The 19,585-nt window shown below is 39.8% G+C and overlaps 1 protein-coding gene and 1 pseudogene across 3 annotated transcripts in view; one reads left to right on the top strand and one right to left on the bottom strand.

The window, feature by feature from the left end:
• The window catches only part of NELL1 (neural EGFL like 1), a 911,833-nt gene that overhangs the window by 338,398 nt on the left and 553,850 nt on the right, over nt 1–19,585 (bottom strand). For all 3 annotated transcript variants that reach the window (XM_060103268.1, XM_060103269.1, XM_060103270.1), the window contains one exon: nt 19,056–19,178. In XM_060103268.1, coding sequence (XP_059959251.1) covers nt 19,056–19,178 — 123 coding nt within the window. The remainder of the gene's footprint in view (nt 1–19,055; nt 19,179–19,585) is intronic.
• Nucleotides 4,509–4,814, top strand: LOC132494344 (vacuolar ATPase assembly integral membrane protein VMA21-like; annotated as a pseudogene).

The following is a 19,585-nucleotide window of genomic DNA, read 5'->3' as shown; positions in this document are numbered from 1 at the left end:
ATTAAAGAGTGTGCCATATTCTTATTAATTGAAACCTATCCTAAATGATTTAGAGCTACTGCAGTAGTCACAGCTCTCTGTCAAGCACTTGAAATGTCTGGATCGAGAAGTGTCAAACCTATTTCTTCTTACCTCTGTTAAAGCAACTTCCAGGCAACTTAAATTAACCTGTGTGCTTTACATTATATCTCAACTGGGCATTGCTATTCTAGAGCCTTTACGTCTTCTACTAATGTCAAACCATATGCTTGTGTATGTGCATGTGTGTGTTTTACTTTGTTCTGTTAAACATAAAGCAAGTCCGCTTTTGAGAAATTTATTACACCTTATTTTTCTTCTACTTAATGTAGTCTTTAGAGAGATAATATAAATGAATACACCAATATTCAATATCCTTATCTGTGCAAAACAGAGTTTGCCATTTAGATGTCAAAGATCATTTCTTTGCTTTAAATAGTCTAGGAGGTCTGTGTCTTTATTCCTGACACAGACCTACTAGAGAATGGACTTGAGGATATGGGGAGGGGGAAGGGTAAGCTGTGACAAACTGAGAGAGTGGCATGGACATATATACACTACCAAACGTGAAATAGATAGCTAGTGGGAAGCAGCTGCATAGCACAGGGAGATCAGCTCAGTGCTTTGTGACCACCTAGAGGGGTGGGATAGGGAGGGTGGGAGGGAGGGAGATGCAAGAGGGAAGAGATATGGGAACATATGTATATGTATAACTGATTCACTTTGTTATAAAGCAGAAACTAACACACCATTGTAAAGCAATTATACTCCAATAAAGATGTAAAAAAAATAAAAATAAATAGTCTAGGAGGCTGGATTCAAACCATTTTCCAAGCTCATCTGGTCACATCTCCAAAAATAGGCTGTGTTTTAGAAGAATATCTAGAATTCCTCCCTCATCTACATAGTCACTTAATACAGGCAAAATATCCATTTTATGAAATTTTAATATTCTACTTAAAAGAAAATCTATCTTAAATTGGTGCATTTTTCCTAACACAACTTAAAACTATAGTTAAACTATATTTGAATAAATACTTGAAATTCTGCCTTATCCCTGTCCAGTATCTGTTTCAGAATATCACACATTACAAATAGTATTATCCCTAAATAAGTAAGGTGATACAAGGACACAGTGCAAGAGAACCAACATATGATTTTTCAGTTGTAAGTTTAAAAGTGGAAAATTCACTGATTTTGGAAGAAATAATCCCAAAACTTAGGAAGAGAGTTATAGTAACAAGCAGGAAACAGTTATTTAACAGAATTATGAGAGGTCCAGGGCTCAGGTGGAGAGTTACTTTACTATGTCACTGGCAGTTCTGCTGAAGAGATATTTAATGATTCCGAGTTTTTTGCACTACTTTCAAGTGACCCATAAAGTTTCTCAATTTTTCTTATAACTGGCAGGATCAGAAGCTTAGATAAAAAGTGAGCTATCTTTAATTTGACAGAAGCCAGATAGAAGTGGTGATGATGTGCTTGGAAAGAATGAGTGCATTCCACTGGAGACTTTTTTTTTTTTTGCAGTACGCGGGGCCTCTCACTGTTGTGGCCTCTCCCGTTGTGGAGCACAGGCTCCGGACACGCAGGCTCAGCGGCCATGGCTCATGGGCCCAGCCGCTCCGCGGCATGTGGGATCTTCCCAGACCGGGGCACAAACCCGTGTCCCCTGCATGGGCAGGCGGACTCTCAACCACTGCGCCACCAGGGAAGCCCCTCACTGGAGACCTTTTTAAACCCTGGATACTCCATCTTTCTTACTGGAAAGCCTGCTCTTCACAGTGTATCAGCCAGAACCCATTTTAGAATTGCATATGGAGGTTTGTTTTCTACAAATAATAATGCAGCCACTTTTATTCACTTAGAATTGTATTCACAACAGCAATATAGCAGAGACTGCTAGTGTTCACGCACAGCTGTGGCCTCCCCCTCCTTCCCAAGCACACAGACATTCTGCTGTATTGTTAGGTGGGCCATGGACCTAATTCTGCTCAATGCCATGTGAGCCAAAGAGGTATGCATCACATTCAGGCCTGGCCCAGAGAAACCTCCCACGCATGACCTAATTCTCCCTCCCTGTCTGCTGATGGAGCGGTGAGGATTCTGAGAACAAAGAAGAGGTCACAGCGACAAGATGGAAGGTGAGTGGGTCCCTGAGTTACTGTGTGGAGCACAACCCTCTACACACACCACCAGCTCTTAGTGAGTGATAGGTAAGAACTTCGTGTTTTGGAGCTACTGAAATTCTCAAGCTTGTCTGTGACAGAAGCTACCACTGCTTCCTAACCTTATTCAAGCAGTTTCACACGTTAACCCTACTGCCTTCCAGTTTTCCCTAAAATTTAGAAGCTAAGGGTGAGAAGAAATTTGAAAATGCCATTATGTTTATTAGCAAATGAGGAAACTGGTTCATTATCACAGGACAAGGTGTAATCCAGATGTCCTGGAAAATAAACATCTACGTATAAATGAGAAGATTAGGCAAAAGCAATAGAAACAGATACCAAACTCAGTGTGGTTGAGTTGCAAGATGGCTGTATTTTAGGGACTAAAGCTTTGAGCAATTTTGAGCAGAGCTGAGTTACTCTGCCAGGAACGTATCTAACTTTATTCTAGAAAACAAACAGAGTGGCATGCATGAGGCTGAAATGAAGAAACATATCTTTGTGTTGGGAATAGGAAGAGGCAGAAATGTGAAAGCAGGCAAGTGTAAACCACAACACGTTCTACTGGTCAGTACTAGTTTAGCATTCCACCAAAATCCTGTTGAGGAAGGATCGCAGTTAGCACTACTGCCAAACTATGCTGACACTTGCACATTCTTTGTAAATGTTTTTAGACTTATCCTTTACCTTAATAAATATCTGGATCAAGAGAAGCCTCTAAGGGGACTTCCCTGGCGGTCCAGTGGTTAAGAATCCATGCTTCCAATGCAGGAGGCACAGGTTTGATCCCTGTTTGGGGAACTAAGATGCCATAAGCCATGAGGTGTGGCTGAAAAAAAAAAAGAAGAAGAAGCCTCTAAGGTAATATTAAGAAGTATCTGGGCCAGGCAGACGCAGCAACAGAAACTGTTCTAGGCTCTTGACTGCTTACTTAGCTTTCACAGTGTGATAGTCATTAAGAAGAACCATTAAGAAATGCCATTTGCGGGCCTCCCTGGTGGCGCAGTGGTTAAGAGTCCGCCTGCCGATGCAGGGGATACGGGTTCGTGCCCCGGTCTGGGAGGATCCCATATGCCGCAGAGCGGCTGGGCCCGTGAGCCATGGCCTCTGGGCCTGCGCATCCGGAGCCTGTGCTCCACAACGGGAGAGGCCACAACAGTGAGAGGCCCACATACCGCAAAAAGAAAAACAAAAACAAAAACAAAAACAAAAACAAAAACAAAAACAAAGAAATGCCATTTGCAGCAACATGGATGGACCTAGAGATTGGCATACTGAGTGAAGTAAGTCAGACAGAGAAAGCCAAGTATCATATGATATTGCTTATATGTGGAATCTAAAAAAGGCTACAAATGAACTTATTTACAAAACAGAAACAGAGTCACAGATGTAGAAAACAAACTTACAGTTACCAGGGGGTAAGGTGGGGGGTGGGTGAGGGATAAACTGGGAGACTGGGATTGACAAATACACACTACTATATGTACAATAGGTAACTAATAAGGACCTACTGTATAGCACAGGGAACTCTCCTCAATACTCTATAATGGCCTACATGAGAAAAGAATCTAAAAAGAGTGGATATATGTATATGTATAGCTGATTCACTTTGCTGTACAGCAGAAACTAACACAACATTGTAAATCAACTATACTCCAATAAAATTTTTAAATTTAATCAGGGACTTCCCTGGTAGCACAGTGGTTAAAAATCTCCCTACCAATGCAGGGAACATGGGTTCAAGCCCTGGTCCGGGAAGATCGCACATGCGGCAAACAACTAAGCCCGTGCGCCACAACTACTGAGCCTGAGCCCTAGAGCCTGCGTGCCACAAATACTGAAGCCTGCATGCCACAACTACTGAAGCCCGCATGCCTAGAGTCCATGCTCTGCAACAAGAGAAGCCACCGCAATGAGAAGCCCGCACACTGCAATGAAGAGTAGCCCCCCACTGGCCACAAGTAGAGAAAGCCCGTGCACAGAAACGAAGACTCAACGCAGCCATAAATAAATAAATAGATAGATAGATAGATAGATAGATAGATAAATAAATAAATTTATTTATTTAAAAAGAAAAAAATTAATCAGGAATTTAACATCGGATATAGATATTGGCTATTTCTCATAGTTGCATGATAAAATCAGTAAGAAAGTAGTATTATGAAATAATTGTCACCCTTTACAGACTAAAAAAATAAAGAATCAGATCTATTTATGCTAACCTTGCCTTAAAATATAACATCCGGTCTCCTGTGGAGCCCACTGAGCGCGACCCCTGAGCCCATCCCGCCTCTGAGCACCTGCTGCTAGCGTGTCGACACCATGGAGCGCTTTGATAAAGCGGCGCTGAATGTGCTGCAGCCATGAGACTTCAGAAAGGAAAGTTCATTAGCATCTACCCTGGAGACGCTCCTGTTCTTCACAGCTTTAATAATCACTGTACCTATTGGGTGACATTTCACGACTAAATCTTATATTTTTGAAGGCGCCTCTGGGATGTCCAATGGAGACAGCTATTTTTATGCTGCTATTGTTGCAGTGGTCGCCGTCCACGTGGTGCTGGCCCTCTTTGTTCATGTGGCCTGGAATAAAGGCTCACGGCAGTGGTGTGAAGGCAAACAGGATTAAAGTGAACATCACCTTTTGATAGAATTAACTTGATTTTTTTAAGTGGTAAATGCGTCTGGGATATTGATGATTTTAATAATGTTGAAAGAACATGTTAAAATCAATCTTATGGAATCACGTTTGACTAGTGTAAATTCTGATCCTTCTGAAACAATGGTTTGTATCATCAGTTTTAATTGTATGAGCCTTTCATTTGCAAATGAGAATTTGGAAAAGTGAAATTGGTTGCAAATAAATATGTGAAATTAGTTACACATTATTCTGGGAAGAATTTGATTACCTTACAACAAAAAAATATTTTATAGCATTTTGTCTTTTGGTTGGCTTTGAGTTTTACTCCTCTGGATATATTCAGATGTACATAGTGGAGCAAATTTAAACTTTATTTTTCTGGAAAATAAAGTTTCCAGAAACTGGAACACTTTCCCTAACTATCATGAAAATACCATGTCATTGGATTTTGGGTTGTAAATGCCTACTGGAAATTGCTTAAATTGTGGACACTGGAATTAACCTGAATGTCACTGAGAAATTTTTCATGAAGTATAATCCCTCGTCAGTAGAAATCTCTCATTACATTATTTCATGGGGAAACTAGGCTGAATCACACCCATTCATGTAAAAGGACTGGGTTTATTGAAGAATGCAGACAGCAAAGCAAAGAGCTACCTTCCTGGGCACCCAGCCTACTCCCTAAAGGCCCCTTGCAGGCCAGCCTCCTGCTTTCAGACAAACTCTGTAATGATCTGCTTTGCTCTGTCATTCAACAATGAACTTATGCTTTAATTACAAGGTTGTGTAAACTCCCTTTAAATTTGTTTTTCCTACTTTTTAATAATGTATATGAAGGAATTTACATTTAAATGTGTTAATTTTTGCATACTTAGGGAGTGTAAACAATCCTGAAAATAGATTTTTTTTATCATCTAGGGAGTATTCTTGTAATTTCTAGTCTAGTCTTTTAAATCAGTGCTGTTATATCCCAGATACATAGATAGACAATGTATCTAAGTTAGATAATCCTTGAGGTCCTTTCTGATAGAAAAAGACCCTGTGGTTTTACTTTAGTATCCTTGGTCTGTGTTCTTTCTAGCCACTTGGTACTACTTGTGTGCAATCTAAAAACACACCTGAAAAAAATGCATATTAAAACAGGAAGAACATTTAAATTCCCTGTAATGTTGCCACCTGGAGATAACCACTATTTTAGTTTACATCCTATGTGTATTTCTCAATGCTAGTTTGATACACACTAAAAGTTTGGTTTAAGTTCAAATTCTGCCAATTTTACCTGGCGGCTATTTGCATTTTTTCAGATGAGTGATTATTGGCCATTTTCTTAAAAAGCAAATTTTCCCTTACTCTTTTAACTAGATATCTCATTGTACAAATTTCCCATCATTGATAATTCCCTTGATAATGGCCCTTGCTGTGAGTGTTTGCCGTTACTGATTTTGTTTATTCACCCCTACTTTTGATGCTGTGGAACTGGACTAAAGGAGTAGAGAGGTAGTTAGGCATAAAAGCAAAGAAGGCATCTGTGTTTATTTAATTGTTGAGAAAAAATAAAAGATTATTATAGGACTATTTTTTATTCTTGCTTATAGTTAAATATTATCTACAGTTTAAATGTCTTAAGTAGTTATTCTAAATGTAAAATGTTTTCTTAAAAAGACTATAGTTTTGGTATAAAGTTATACAAATTTAATATAAATTTGTAGAATGCTCCAGATTGAGTCTAGTGTACTGTATGGTAGATTTCTAGATGGTCCCCTCTTTAGATGTCTTTTTATACTTAGAATTTGTCCACCTAATTACTTTTTCTATAATGTCAAGGTTTTTCTTGTACTTTTGGGATCTTATGCTATTTGTAAGATATTAATGTCCAGTGCTGGATTATTTTGTTTGATTTCAGACATTTGCTGAGTAGATAATATGGGTGCTTTTCTGCAAGTATTTAAACTGAGGATTCATGTAAAAGCAGATGTAATTTCCTCTTGGAAAAGGTACCCAGCATTTGAAAGTTAGAATCGGATGTTAAGGTTGATATTTGGGGTTATTACAATATAGACTTGTTTTCAAACAAGTTAATATTTTCTTAGGGTTTTAACTGTTAACTGACTAGTTTGCTGCTGTTGAAATAACATGGTATTTGACAAATAGATTTATTTTTCAAGATGTCTCAGTGATTTCCCCTTGTACATCAAAGGAAAGCTACAATTGAGCCCTTATATAAATGTTATAATGTAGGAATATGTTCACTATTGTTTGAAAACTGATTGTAAGAATAACCTCAATTAGGGAGTGTAACTTGAAGTGTCAGTACAGGCTACTGATTTATCACATGACCTTCTTAACCTCACCTACCATTTTGCCCCCCAGAATATAATCTTTTTTCTCATTGTGCTTAAAAATGAAAAGTCTGCTGTAGAATGCATCTGATGTCATTAGCTCTTCAAGTGGATACCATTTTACATGTGACAGCAGAATTCAGTTTTGAATTGTTGAAGAAATTTAAACACTCCATAAAAAAGAAAAAAAGCCAACCTGCGTTTCATGGGAATCTAACAGAAATATACTGTAAGATTATTTTCATCAGAAAGATCTCATCAGCTTTGCCCAAAAAAGCAAAAAAAAAAAAAAAAAAAAAAAAAAAGATACCCAACCAGGTACTATCATTTTTTGGTTCTATAAAAGGTAGATACCCTTTGCATATATTCTGAACTGAGATGGGTATGTTAAGTATAGCTGGTGCCATTCTATAAAAGTAGCAGTTGTTAAGCACTTTAAATATTTTGCAAATAATTGCTCCCCCAAACAGATCATAATCCAGCAGAGAGCCTAGAGATTGACTGTGATATCTTTCAATAATGTTGCCTAAAGAAAGTCTCCTGGTCGATTGAGAATTGTTAGTTAGGAAAGAAAGACAGTCTTATGTTGATTTTTCACCAGAAAGTCAATGCTCAGTAGCCTGTTTTAAAATAAAATTGACTGATGTATATATGGCTCTGCTAATCTCATGCATCATTTCGGATGTGACAATTACAGATAACAAACATCTATGTGACTCACCAAAGTGCAACCTCAAAATGCACTCTGAAGAATCAGCCGTTGTCTAAGTGTCAGATTTCCACTCCCTCTGAGATACAAGCTGGTTTAACGTGTTTCCCTTAAGCCCCTAAGGACGCAGTTATGTCTACTGGGCTGCAAACTTTAAAAGGTAAGCAGTGACTTTGGTAAGTGATGGAAAGTGCTTCAAGTGCATCCAAGAGACTCTTTTTTTGCCTAGGAAAAATGCACTTGTAGGAAAAGAATATGAAAAGACTACATCAAGGTCTGCCTTGTTAAGTCAAAATAATACAACCAATATATTGCACCTAGCATCACACAAGCTCCCTTCTTGTGACTGTCTTCTTAATGCACTATTGCTGGTTTCAAGACTGCAATACAGCTTCTGTGTCTGCCTGCCTTTCTTTACCAAGCTGATGAACATAATGTCTCTTGAAAGCTTAGACTAGACAATCAGTTTCATTTTCAAGTTTCAGTCACATTTTTCAAAGGAAGCATTATTGAAAGTTTAAGCATAATAATAGTCTCTGGGCCTAGAAACTTCCTTCTCTTAGAATTAAATGTGTTGTAAAGTGTCCTTCCTGCCCCCGCCCTTAAGGACTATAACAAATACATTCAGATCTAAATTCAGTACCAGTGCTTGTTGGTAAATATTTGCATGACAGTGAGTTTACAAATAAGTTTGAAGTTATTTCAGTTCTGCTCAACACTGCAGTATTGACACTCCAGTACTCCTGTAAACATTACTACCAATATACTTTTATTAACAGTAATATTAGTGCATCCAAAATAGGTGAGCATTCCTGGGCGGTGAGGAGAGTCTTTATCATGTGTCTTTTCCAGCCCTCAGGAAGGAATGGTACTGAAAAGATTGTTTTAAGTTTCTCTGTTTCCGTACCCAAGCAATAGCTTTTTCCTTTATAAAGAGGCGTGTCTATTTGGCAAGTCTGATGAGGATTGGATCATGTGTGCCCGAGACCGTGGCTCCAGCAAAATACAAGCCATCTCTTCTCTCAGACATTCTGAATTAGTTCAAGCTGTCTGACACTCCTTGTCCAACTCCCTCTATAAATGATCCAGTTACTAGTGGAAAACTCAACTATAAAATGTATGCCTTGAAACAGACACATATTTGGGTATTTGAGTCACAAGGCTGAGGCTGAAGCCAACTCATGTACTGCCTTCCCCTTGCCCTTCATCATTGTTCCGCCAATAATACTGTCTTCCACTTTTAGCGCATTTGATAGCTTAAAACACAGCAATGTATATTCCATTAATAATTCTTTGCAATAACACTGCTGGAAAAACACTGAAAGTAACATTAACCCCATTGTAATATGTAAAAATACAGAAGTGACAGCTCAGCAGTAAGAAAATCAGGTCGGAGCGAGCACGGCGCCGCGAGCGGGTTGCGGGCAGCGGGGGATGGCAAACTTTGCTCTTCGCCACGCTTCCCCGTCCCGGCCCCTTCTCCCATCGCCAACATCGCCACCCCACTTTCCTCCAACCCCGCACACCTCTCCCCACCCACCCCACCTCCCGTCGCTCCTCCTCGCCGCCTCGACTCTGCTCCGAGGAAAACGTCAAAGCGCCGGATCGCAGGCTCCCTGCTTACTCCCCAGCTGGGGATTTCAGTTTCCTGAGTTTCTGGGAAGGGCTTGTTTCCCCAAAGGAACGATTTCTGGTAGAAGTCTGAAGGTCTGACCCAAGAAAAATAATCCAGTATAGCCAATGAATTGAGGACAAGAAGGTTTCCAATCAGCTGGCTGGATGAAAGGCTCTTGGTGCTGCAGCCAGGACTCAGTGCTGTGCCTCTGAAGTGGGAGAGCCAACTTCAGGACACGGGTCCACAAGAGACCTCCCAGCTCCAAATAATATCAAGCAGCGAAAATCTCCCAGACATCTCCATCTCAACACCAGCACCCAGCTTCAGTCAACGACCAACAAGCTACAGTGATGGTCACCCTATGCCAAGCAACTAGCAAGGCAGGAACACAACCCCACCCATTAGCAGAGAGGCTACCTAAAAACATAATAAGGCCATAGGCACCCCAAAACACACCACCAGACGTGGACCTGTCCACCAGAAAGACAAGATCGAGCCTCAACCACCAGAACACAGGCATTAGTCCCCCCTCACCAGGAAGCCTACACAACCTACTGAAACAACCTTAGCCACTGGGGACAGACACCAAAAACAACGGGAACTACGAATCTGCAGCCTGCAAAAAGGAGACCCCAAACACAGTAACATAAGCAAAATGAGAAGACAGAAAAACACACAGCAGGTGAAGGAGCAAGATAAAAACCTACCAGACCTAACAAATGAAGAGGTAATAGGCAGTCTACCTGAAAAAGAATTCAGAATAATGATAGTAAAGCTGATCCAAGATTCTATTTCCAAGATCCAAAATCTTGGAAATAGAATAGACAAAATGCAAGAAACACTTAACAAGGACCTAGAAGAACTAAAGATGAATCAAGCATCGATTAAAAACACAATAAATGAAATGAAAAATACTCTAGATGGGATCAAAAGCAGAATAACTGAGGCAGAAGAACGGATAAGTGAGGTGGAAGATAAAACAGTGGAAATAACTGCTGCAGAGCAAAATAAAGAAAAAAGAATGAAAAGAACAGAGGACAGTCTCAGAGACCTCTGGGACAACATTAAACACACCAACATTCAAATTATACGGGTTCCAGAAGAAGAAGAGAAAAAGAAAGGGACTGAGAAAATATTTGAAGAGATTATAGTTGAAAACTTCCCTAATATGGGAAAGGAAATAGTTAATCAAGTCCAGGAGGCACAGAGAGTCCCATACAGAATAAATCCAAGGAGAAATATGCCAAGACACATATTAATCAAACTGTCAAAAATTAAACACAAAGAAATCATATTAAAAGCAGCAAGGGAAAAACAACAAATAACACACAAGGGAATCCCCATCAGGTTAACAGCTGATCTCTCAGCAGAAACTCTACAAGCCAGAAGGGAGTGACAGGACATAATTAAAGTGATGAAGGAGAGAAACCTGCAACCAAGATTACTCTACCCAGCAAGGATCTCATTCAGATTTGATGGAGAAATTAAAAACTTTACAGACAAGCAAAAGCTGAGAGAGTTCAGCACCACCAAACCACCTTTACAACAAATGCTAAAGGAACTTCTCTAGGCAAGAAACACAACAGAAGGAATATACCTACAATAACGAACCCAAAACAATTAAGGAAATGGGAATAGGAACATACATATCAATAATTACCTTAAATGTAAATGGACTAAATGCTCCCACCAAAAGACACAGAGTGGCTGAATGGATACAAAAACAAGACCCATATATATGCTGTCTACAAGAGACCCACTTCAGACCTAGAGACACATACAGATTGAAAGTAAGGGGATGGAAAAAGATATTCCATGCAAATGGAAATCAAAAGAAAGCTGGAGTAGCAATTCTTATATCGGACAAAATAGACTTTAAAATAAAGACTATTAGAAGAGACAAAGAAGGACACGACACAACGATAAAGGGATCGATCCTAGAAGAAGATAAAACAATTGTAAATATTTATGCACCCAACATAGGAGCACCTCAATACATAAGGCAAATACTAACAGCCATAAAAGGGGAAATCGACAGTAACACACTCATAGTAGGGGACTTTAACACCCCACTTTCACCAATGGACAGATCATCCAAAATGAAAATAAATAAGGAAACACAAGCTTTAAATGATACATTAAACAAGATGGACTTAGTTGATATTTATAGGACATTCCATCCAAAAACAACAGAATACACATTTTTCTCAAGTGCTCATGGAACATTCTCCAGGATAGATCATATCTTGGGTCACAAATCAAGCCTTGGTAAATTTAAGAAAATTGAAATTGTATCAAGTATCTTTTCCGACCACAATGCTATGAGACTAGACATCAATTACAGGAAAAGATCTGTAAAAAATACAAACACATGGAGGCTAAACAATACACTACTCAATAACGAAGTAATCACTGAAGAAATCAAAGAGGAAATTTAAAAATACCTAGAAACAAATGACAATGGAGACACGACGACCCAAAACCTATGGGACACAGCAAAAGCAATTCTAAGGGGGAAGTTTATAGCAATACAATCCCACCTTAAGAAACAGAAAACATTTCGAGTAAACAACCTGACCCCGCACCTAAAGCAATTAGAGAAAGAAGAACAAAAAACCCCCAAAGTTAGCAGAAGGAAAGAAATCATAAAGATCAGATCAGAAATAAATGAAAAAGAAATGAAGGGAAACGATAGCAAAGATCAACCAAACTAAAAGCTGGTTCTTTGCGAAGATAAACAAAATTGACAAACCATTAGCCAGACTCATCAAGAAAAGAAGGGAGAAGACTCAAATCAATAGAATTAGAAATGAAAAATGAGAAGTAACAACTGACACTGCAGAAATACAAAAGATCATGAGAGATTACTATAAGCAACTCTATGCCAATAAAATGGACAACCTGGGAGAAATGGACAAATTCTTAGAAATGCACAACCTGCCAAGACTGACTCAGGAAGAAATAGAAAATATGAATAGACCAATCACAAGCACTGAAATTGAAACTGTGAGTAAAAATCTTCTATCAAAAAAAAGCCCAGGACCAGATGGCTTCACAGGCGAATTCTATCAATCATTTAGAGAAGAGCTAACACCCATCCTTCTCAAACTCTTCCAAACAATATCAGAGGAAGGAACACTCCCAAACTCATTCTACGAGGGTACCATCACCTTGATACCAAAACCAGGCAAGGATGTCACAAAGAAAGAAAACTACAGGCCAATATCACTGATGAACATAGATGCAAAAATCCTCAACAAAATACTAGCAAACAGAATCCAACAGCACATTAAAAGGATCATACACCATGATCAAATGGGGTTTATTCCAGGAATGCAAGGATTCTTCAATATATGCAAATCAATCAATGTGATACACCATATTAACAAGTTGAAGGAGAAAAACCATATGATCATCTCAATAGATGCAGAGAAAGTTTTCGACAAAATTCAACACCCATTTATGATAAAAACCCTGCAGAAAGTAGGCATAGAGGGAACTTTCCTCAACATAATAAAGGCCATATATGACAAACCCACAGCCAACATTGTCCTCAATGGTGAAAAACTGAAACCATTTCCACTAAGATCAGGAACAAGACAAGGCTGCCCACTCTCACCACTCTTTTTTGTTTGTTTGTTTGTTTGTTTGTTTTTTGTTTTGTTTTTTTTGTTTTTTGCGGTACGCGGGCCTCTCACTGCTGTGGCCTCTCCCGTTGCGGAGCACAGGCTCCCGATGCGCAGGCCCAGCGGCCATGGCTCACGGGCCCAGCCGCTCCGTGGCATGTGGGATCCTCCCGGACCGGGGCACGAACCCGTGTCCCCTGCATCGGCAGGCAGACTCTCAACCACTGCGCCACCAGGGAAGCCCTCACCAATCTTATTCAACCTAGTTTTGGGAGTTTTAGCCACAGCAATCAGAGAAGAAAAGGAAATAAAAGGAATCCAAATTGGAAAAGAAGAAGTAAAGCTGTCACTGTTTGCAGATGACATGATACTATACATAGAGAATCCTAAAGATGCTACCAGAAAACTACTAGAGCTAATCAATGAATTTGGTAAAGTAGAAGGCTACAAAATTAATGTACAGAAATCTCTGGCATTCCTGTACACTAATGATGAAAAATCTGAAAATGAAATCAAGAAAACACTCCCATTTACCATTGCAACAAAAAGAATAAAATATCTAGGAATAAACCTACCTAAGGAGACAAAAGACCTGTATGCAGAAAATTATAAGACACTGATGAAAGAAATTAAAGATGATACAAATAGATGGACAGATATACCATGCTCCTGGATTGGAAGAATCAATATTGTGAAAATGACTCTACTACCCAAAGCAATCTACAGATTCAATGCAATCCCTATCAAACTACCACTGGCATTTTTCACAGAACTAGAACAAAAAATTTCAAAATTTGTTTGGAAAAACAAAAGACCCCAAATAGCCAAAGCAATCTTGAGAACGAAAAACGGAGCTGGAGGAATCAGGCTCCCTGACTTCAGACTATACTACAAAGCTACAGTAATTAAGACAGTGTGGTACTGGCACAAAAACAGAAAGATAGATCAGTGGATCAGGATAGAAAGTCCAGAGATAAACCCATGCACATATGGCCAACTTATCTTTGATAAAGGAGGCAGGAATGTACAATGGAGAAAGGATAGCCTCTTCAATAAGTGGTGCTGGGAAAACTGGACAGGGACATGTAAAAGTTTGAGATTAGATCATTCCCTAACACCATACACAAAAATAAGCTCAAAATGGATTAAAGACCTAAATGTAAGGCCAGAAACTATCAAACTCTTAGAGGAAAACATAGGCAGAACACTCTATGACATAAATCACAGCAAGATCCTTTTGGACCCACCTCCTAGAGAAATGGAAATAAAAACAAAGATAAACAATTGGGACCTAATGAAACTTCAAAGCTTTTGCACAGCAAAGGAAACCATAAACAAGACCAAAAGACAACCCTTAGAATGGGAGAAAATATTTGCAAATGAAGCAACTGACAAAGGATTAATCTCCAAAATTCATAAAACTCATGCAGCTCAATAGCAAAAACACAAACAACCCAATCCAAAAATGGGCAGAAGACTTAAATAGGCATTTCTCCAAAGAATATATACAGACTGCCAACAAACACATGAAGGAATGCTCAACATCATTAATCATTAGAGAAATGCAAATCAAAATTACAATGAGATATCATCTCACACCAGTCAGAATGGCCATCATCAAGAAATCTAGAAACAATAAATGCTGGAGAGGGTGTGGAGGAAAGGGAACACTCTTGCACTGCTGGTGGGAATGTGAATTGGTACAGCCACTATGGAGAACAGTATGGAGGTTCCTTAAAAAACTACAAATAGAACTACCATATGACCCAGCAATCCCACTACTAGGCATATACCCTGAGAAAACCATAATTCAAAAAGAGTCATGTACCAAAATGTTCATTGCAGCTCTATTCACAATAGCCCAGAGCTGGAAACAACCTAAGTGTCCATCATCGGATAAATGGATAAAGAAGATGTGGCACATATATACAATGGAATATTACTCAGCCATAAAAAGAAACGAAACTGAGCTATTTGTAATGAGGTGGATAGACCTAGACTCTGTCATACAGAGTGAAGTAAGTCAGTAAGAGAAAGACAAATACCGTATGCTAACACATATATACGGAATTAAAAAAAAAAATGTCATGAAGAACCTAGGGGTAAAACGGGAATAAAGACACAGACCTACTTGAGAATGGACTTGAGGATATGGGGAGGGGGAAGGGTAAGCTGTGACGAAGCTAAAGAGAGGCATGGACATATATACACTACCAAACGTAAGGTAGATAGATAGTGGGAAGCAGCCGCAGAGCACAGGGAGATCAGCTCAGTGCTTTGTGACCGCCTGGAGGGGTGGGATGGGGAGGGTGGGAGGGAGGGAGATGCATGAGGGAAGGGATGTGGGAACAGATGTATATGTATGACTGATTCACTTTGTTATAAAGCAGAAACTAATAAATAAATAAATAAATAAATAAATAAATAAAATAATAAAATTAAATAAAATTTAAAAAAAAAGAAAATCAGGTCTAAACCCCAATTCTCCAATTCCTTTGTCCAATCTTCACCTCTACTACAATGCTTCCCCACATAACACTGATGAAACACAGGATTCTCCTTATCTTATTAAGGTTAACACAATTGACCATGAGAATTACTTTAAGAAAATTATTTTCCCTAATTCATAACTTTCAAGGAAAGATGTATTTTCAGAGTCCATGGACACCAGGAACGTTATTTGAACTCGTATTTTTCACAGTTGGGACTTTCAAATTCCACAAGGGTGAAGCCATCACCTATCACAGTGGCGAGAGTGCTTGACAAACAAAACTCACTGACCTGGTGCAATCAATATCATTTTATGAGGTAAGGTCATTTTGAAAAATAATGCATTAAAATCAATTTCCTGTGTTGTTCTTCAGATTTACAGCATTAGCATGCAGGTATCAGCAGTGGCTTGATAACCCATGGAACTATATTAATGTTTATAGTTTTTTGTTTTGCTTTGGAAATATCTTCAAGTCTTCTTTTAAAAGCTGAGCACTAGTTTCTTTATTTGTCTCATGGAACTTTTTAAAAAACACACAAATATTACATATATAAATCCCCACTGTAGGAGATGCAAACAATATTGAATTTATAGCAATAAGTGGATGTTCTTGTTCACACACACACACACCCATTGGTAATAAGGTGAACAATCTGCATGGTTCCCGTCTCCCTATATTTACATAAATATATGTAGAGAAATGCAAATCAAAACAACAATGAGGTATCACCTCACACAGGTCAGAATGGCCATCATCAAAAAACTCTACAAACAATAAATGCTGGAGAGGGTGTAGAGAAAAGGGAACCCTCTTGCACTGTTGGTGGGAAGGTAAATTGATACAACCACTATGGAGAACAGTATGGAGATTCCTTAAAAAACAAAAAATAGAACTACCATATGACACAGCAATCCCACTACTGGGCATACACCCTGAGAAAACCATAATTCAAAAAGAGACATGTATCACAATGTTCATTGCAGCACTATTTACAATAGCCAGGACATGGAAACAACCTAAGTGTCCGTCGACAGATGAATGGATAAAGAAGATGCGGCACATGTATGCAATGGAATATTACTCAGCCATAAAAATAAATGAAATTGAGCTATTTGTAGTGAGGTGGATGAACCTAGAGTCTGTCATACAGAGTGAAGTAAGTCAGAAAGAGAAAAACAAATACCATATGCTAACACATATATATGGAATCTAAAAAAAAAAAGGTTCTGATGAACCTAGGGGCAGGACAGGAATAAAGATACAGTCATAGAGCATGGACTTAAGGACATGGGGAGGGGGAAGGGTAAGCTGGGAGGAAGTGAGATAGTAACACTGACATATATACACTATCAAATATAAAATAGCTAGTGGGAAGCAGCTGCATAGCACAGGGAGATCAGCTCGGTGCTTTGTGACCACCTAGAGGGGTGGGATAGGGAGGGTGGGAGGGAGACGCAGGAGGGAGGAGATATGGGGATATATGTATATGTATATCTGATTCACTTTGTTATACAGCAGAAACTAACACAACAACGTAAAGCAATTATATGCCAATAAAGATGCTAAAAAATAATAATAATAAACTAGCCAAGTGATTATACTATATGTATACCATATGTATTGTCTTGCAACTTGGTTTTATTTATTTTTCTTTCTTTTTTCTCAAAAATATGTCTTTCAGTGTGGGTGTGTATATGTGTGTGCACGTGTCTGTACATACATAAACTCAGAAGTTCAAACCACTGTATTGTATTCCATTAAATTATACTCCAAATAAATTAAATCATTCCATTACTGACAGATACTTGGGCTGTTTCTGGGTTTTGGTAAATACAAATAATGCGGCAAAAACATCCCTGTGTGTGAATTTTTCACCCCTCAGGAGCATATGCTTAGAACACATTTCAAGAGGTAAAATCAATGGACTCAAGAGAATCCCTCTATGACCCTTCAGATTTACTTTAAAAGTAGATAGATTTTGTCAAATTGCCATTAAAAAGTCTTACCAATTTAACTCTCAGTCATGCATGAAGCTGTTTACTCCAACTTCCCCAACACAGAATAAAATCAATCTTCTAAGATTCTCCTCTTAGAAGTCATTGTTCATTATTATTTTATTTTATTTTTTTTGCTGTACGTGGGCCTCTCACTGTTGTGGCGTCTCCTGTTGCGGAGCACAGGCTCCGGACGCGCAGGCTCAGCAGCCATGGCTTACGGGCCCAGCTGCTCCACGGCATGTGGGATCTTCCCAGACCAGGGCACGAACGCACGTCCCCTGTATCGCCAGGCGGACTCTCAACCACTGTGCCACCAGGGAAGCCCCATTGTTCATTATTTTTCACCATCAGCATGTCATCTCTTCAGAAGAATACTGATAATGCACTGTGTGTCCTTGGGTAAGTTACTTAACCTTTCTGTGTCTCAGCTTTGTGAACTCAAAAACGGGGATAATAATAATACCTAACTCAAAGGGTTATTTCCTGGGTTTTTTGTACACTTTGCCTCTTTTTCAATGTGACTGTGTCTCTTTCCTCTTTGGTTGATTCAGTTAGTTAATGATTGTCTACAGTGTGCCAGCTACCATTCTAGTTGCTGGGGACAGAGTAGGGAGATGCAGCCCAGTGGTCACTCTCACATAGCTTACATCCCCATGGGGAGGCAGACAATACAGAAACAAACACATAAATGCATAATGTTATGATAGGCTGTGTTAGTAAAGAAAAAATAAAGGAGGGTATGGGGCCGAAAAGTACTAGGGGTCTATTTCAGAAACAGAGGTCAAAGAAAGCCTCTGATGATAGGGGAAGACTTGGGCAGAGACCTGAAGGAAATGAGCGTGGAGGCTCAGGGGAGCACAAGTGCAAAGCCTTGAGACAGGAATGTGGTTGGCCTGTGCGAGGAATAGCGCACTGGTGCCGAGGGAGAATGGGGGAAAACACAGAGATGCAGCTGAGAGGAGCCAGGGACCAGATTCTGAATGTTCTCATTAGCCAGAAGGAGGAATGGGAATTTTATTCTAAATGCAGACAGAAGCCAGGGCACTGGCCTCTGAACTGCTCCAAACACAGAGAGGGGCTGAAACTTTAAGCTTCCTACACTGAGCAGATACCTGGAGTGTGGCCATGAGCGGTGCCCACATGCCCTCTGAGCAGGGCTCTCAGCAATCAGTGCATCCATCACAAACACAAGCCAACAGGCAAAGCTGAAGAGAGCCATCAAGATACGGAACCATGCCCCTGAACCACACTCACACCTTCTTTCTTCAACCCAAAAGGTAGACTCAGAGCACCTTCTTCTCTGATGCACAGTGCCCTTGCCAATTGACAGTCCAGGGACAGGAATGCTGGCCACGTTCAGCCACCAGAATGGCACAACGGATCTGCCACAGGAGCGCCAAGAGCTCGGGCAGGGTAACAGCTCAGGGCTTGCCCCTACACGGCCAGCCTACCTCTACAGATGGTCCCGTTGCCCACGTAGCCTGGTTTGCAGGTGCAGCTGTGTCCCTGGACGGTGTTGGTGCAGATGGCATTCTCATCACAGCTGTGCTGCCCGCTGCCACATTCGTCATGCTCTGTTTGCAGGGTGAGAAAGAGAGACACTTTTTCATAAGTTGGAATCACTGGTGTTGGAAAAGTTAGCTGGAACTCACCAAGTAAGAACGACAGTGACTACCGTGCATTGGGACCTTACTCTATGCCTGGCAGTTTCCATGCCTGATGTGGTTGAAATCTCAACAACTCTAAAAGATGGATGTTATTATCCTCCCTTGGCAGGTAAATAGACTGAGTGTCAGAGAAGTCAAGTGACTTATGCAAGTGACAATGATTGCTAAGTGCTTCCCTAAGGTCACAATGATTGCTAAGTGCTTCTCTAAGGTCACTGCTTCTTCCATGTCTGCAAAAGTTTCTGCAGACGTTCCAAGGCAGTGGTTCTTAACAGGGGCAGGGGCACGGTGTGTGCAATGTTGCATCTCTCCCT

Source organism: Mesoplodon densirostris, chromosome 7 (assembly GCF_025265405.1).
Source record: "Mesoplodon densirostris isolate mMesDen1 chromosome 7, mMesDen1 primary haplotype, whole genome shotgun sequence".
Classification (NCBI taxonomy): domain Eukaryota; kingdom Metazoa; phylum Chordata; class Mammalia; order Artiodactyla; family Ziphiidae; genus Mesoplodon; species Mesoplodon densirostris.
This window is presented reverse-complemented; position numbering and strand designations above follow the sequence as displayed.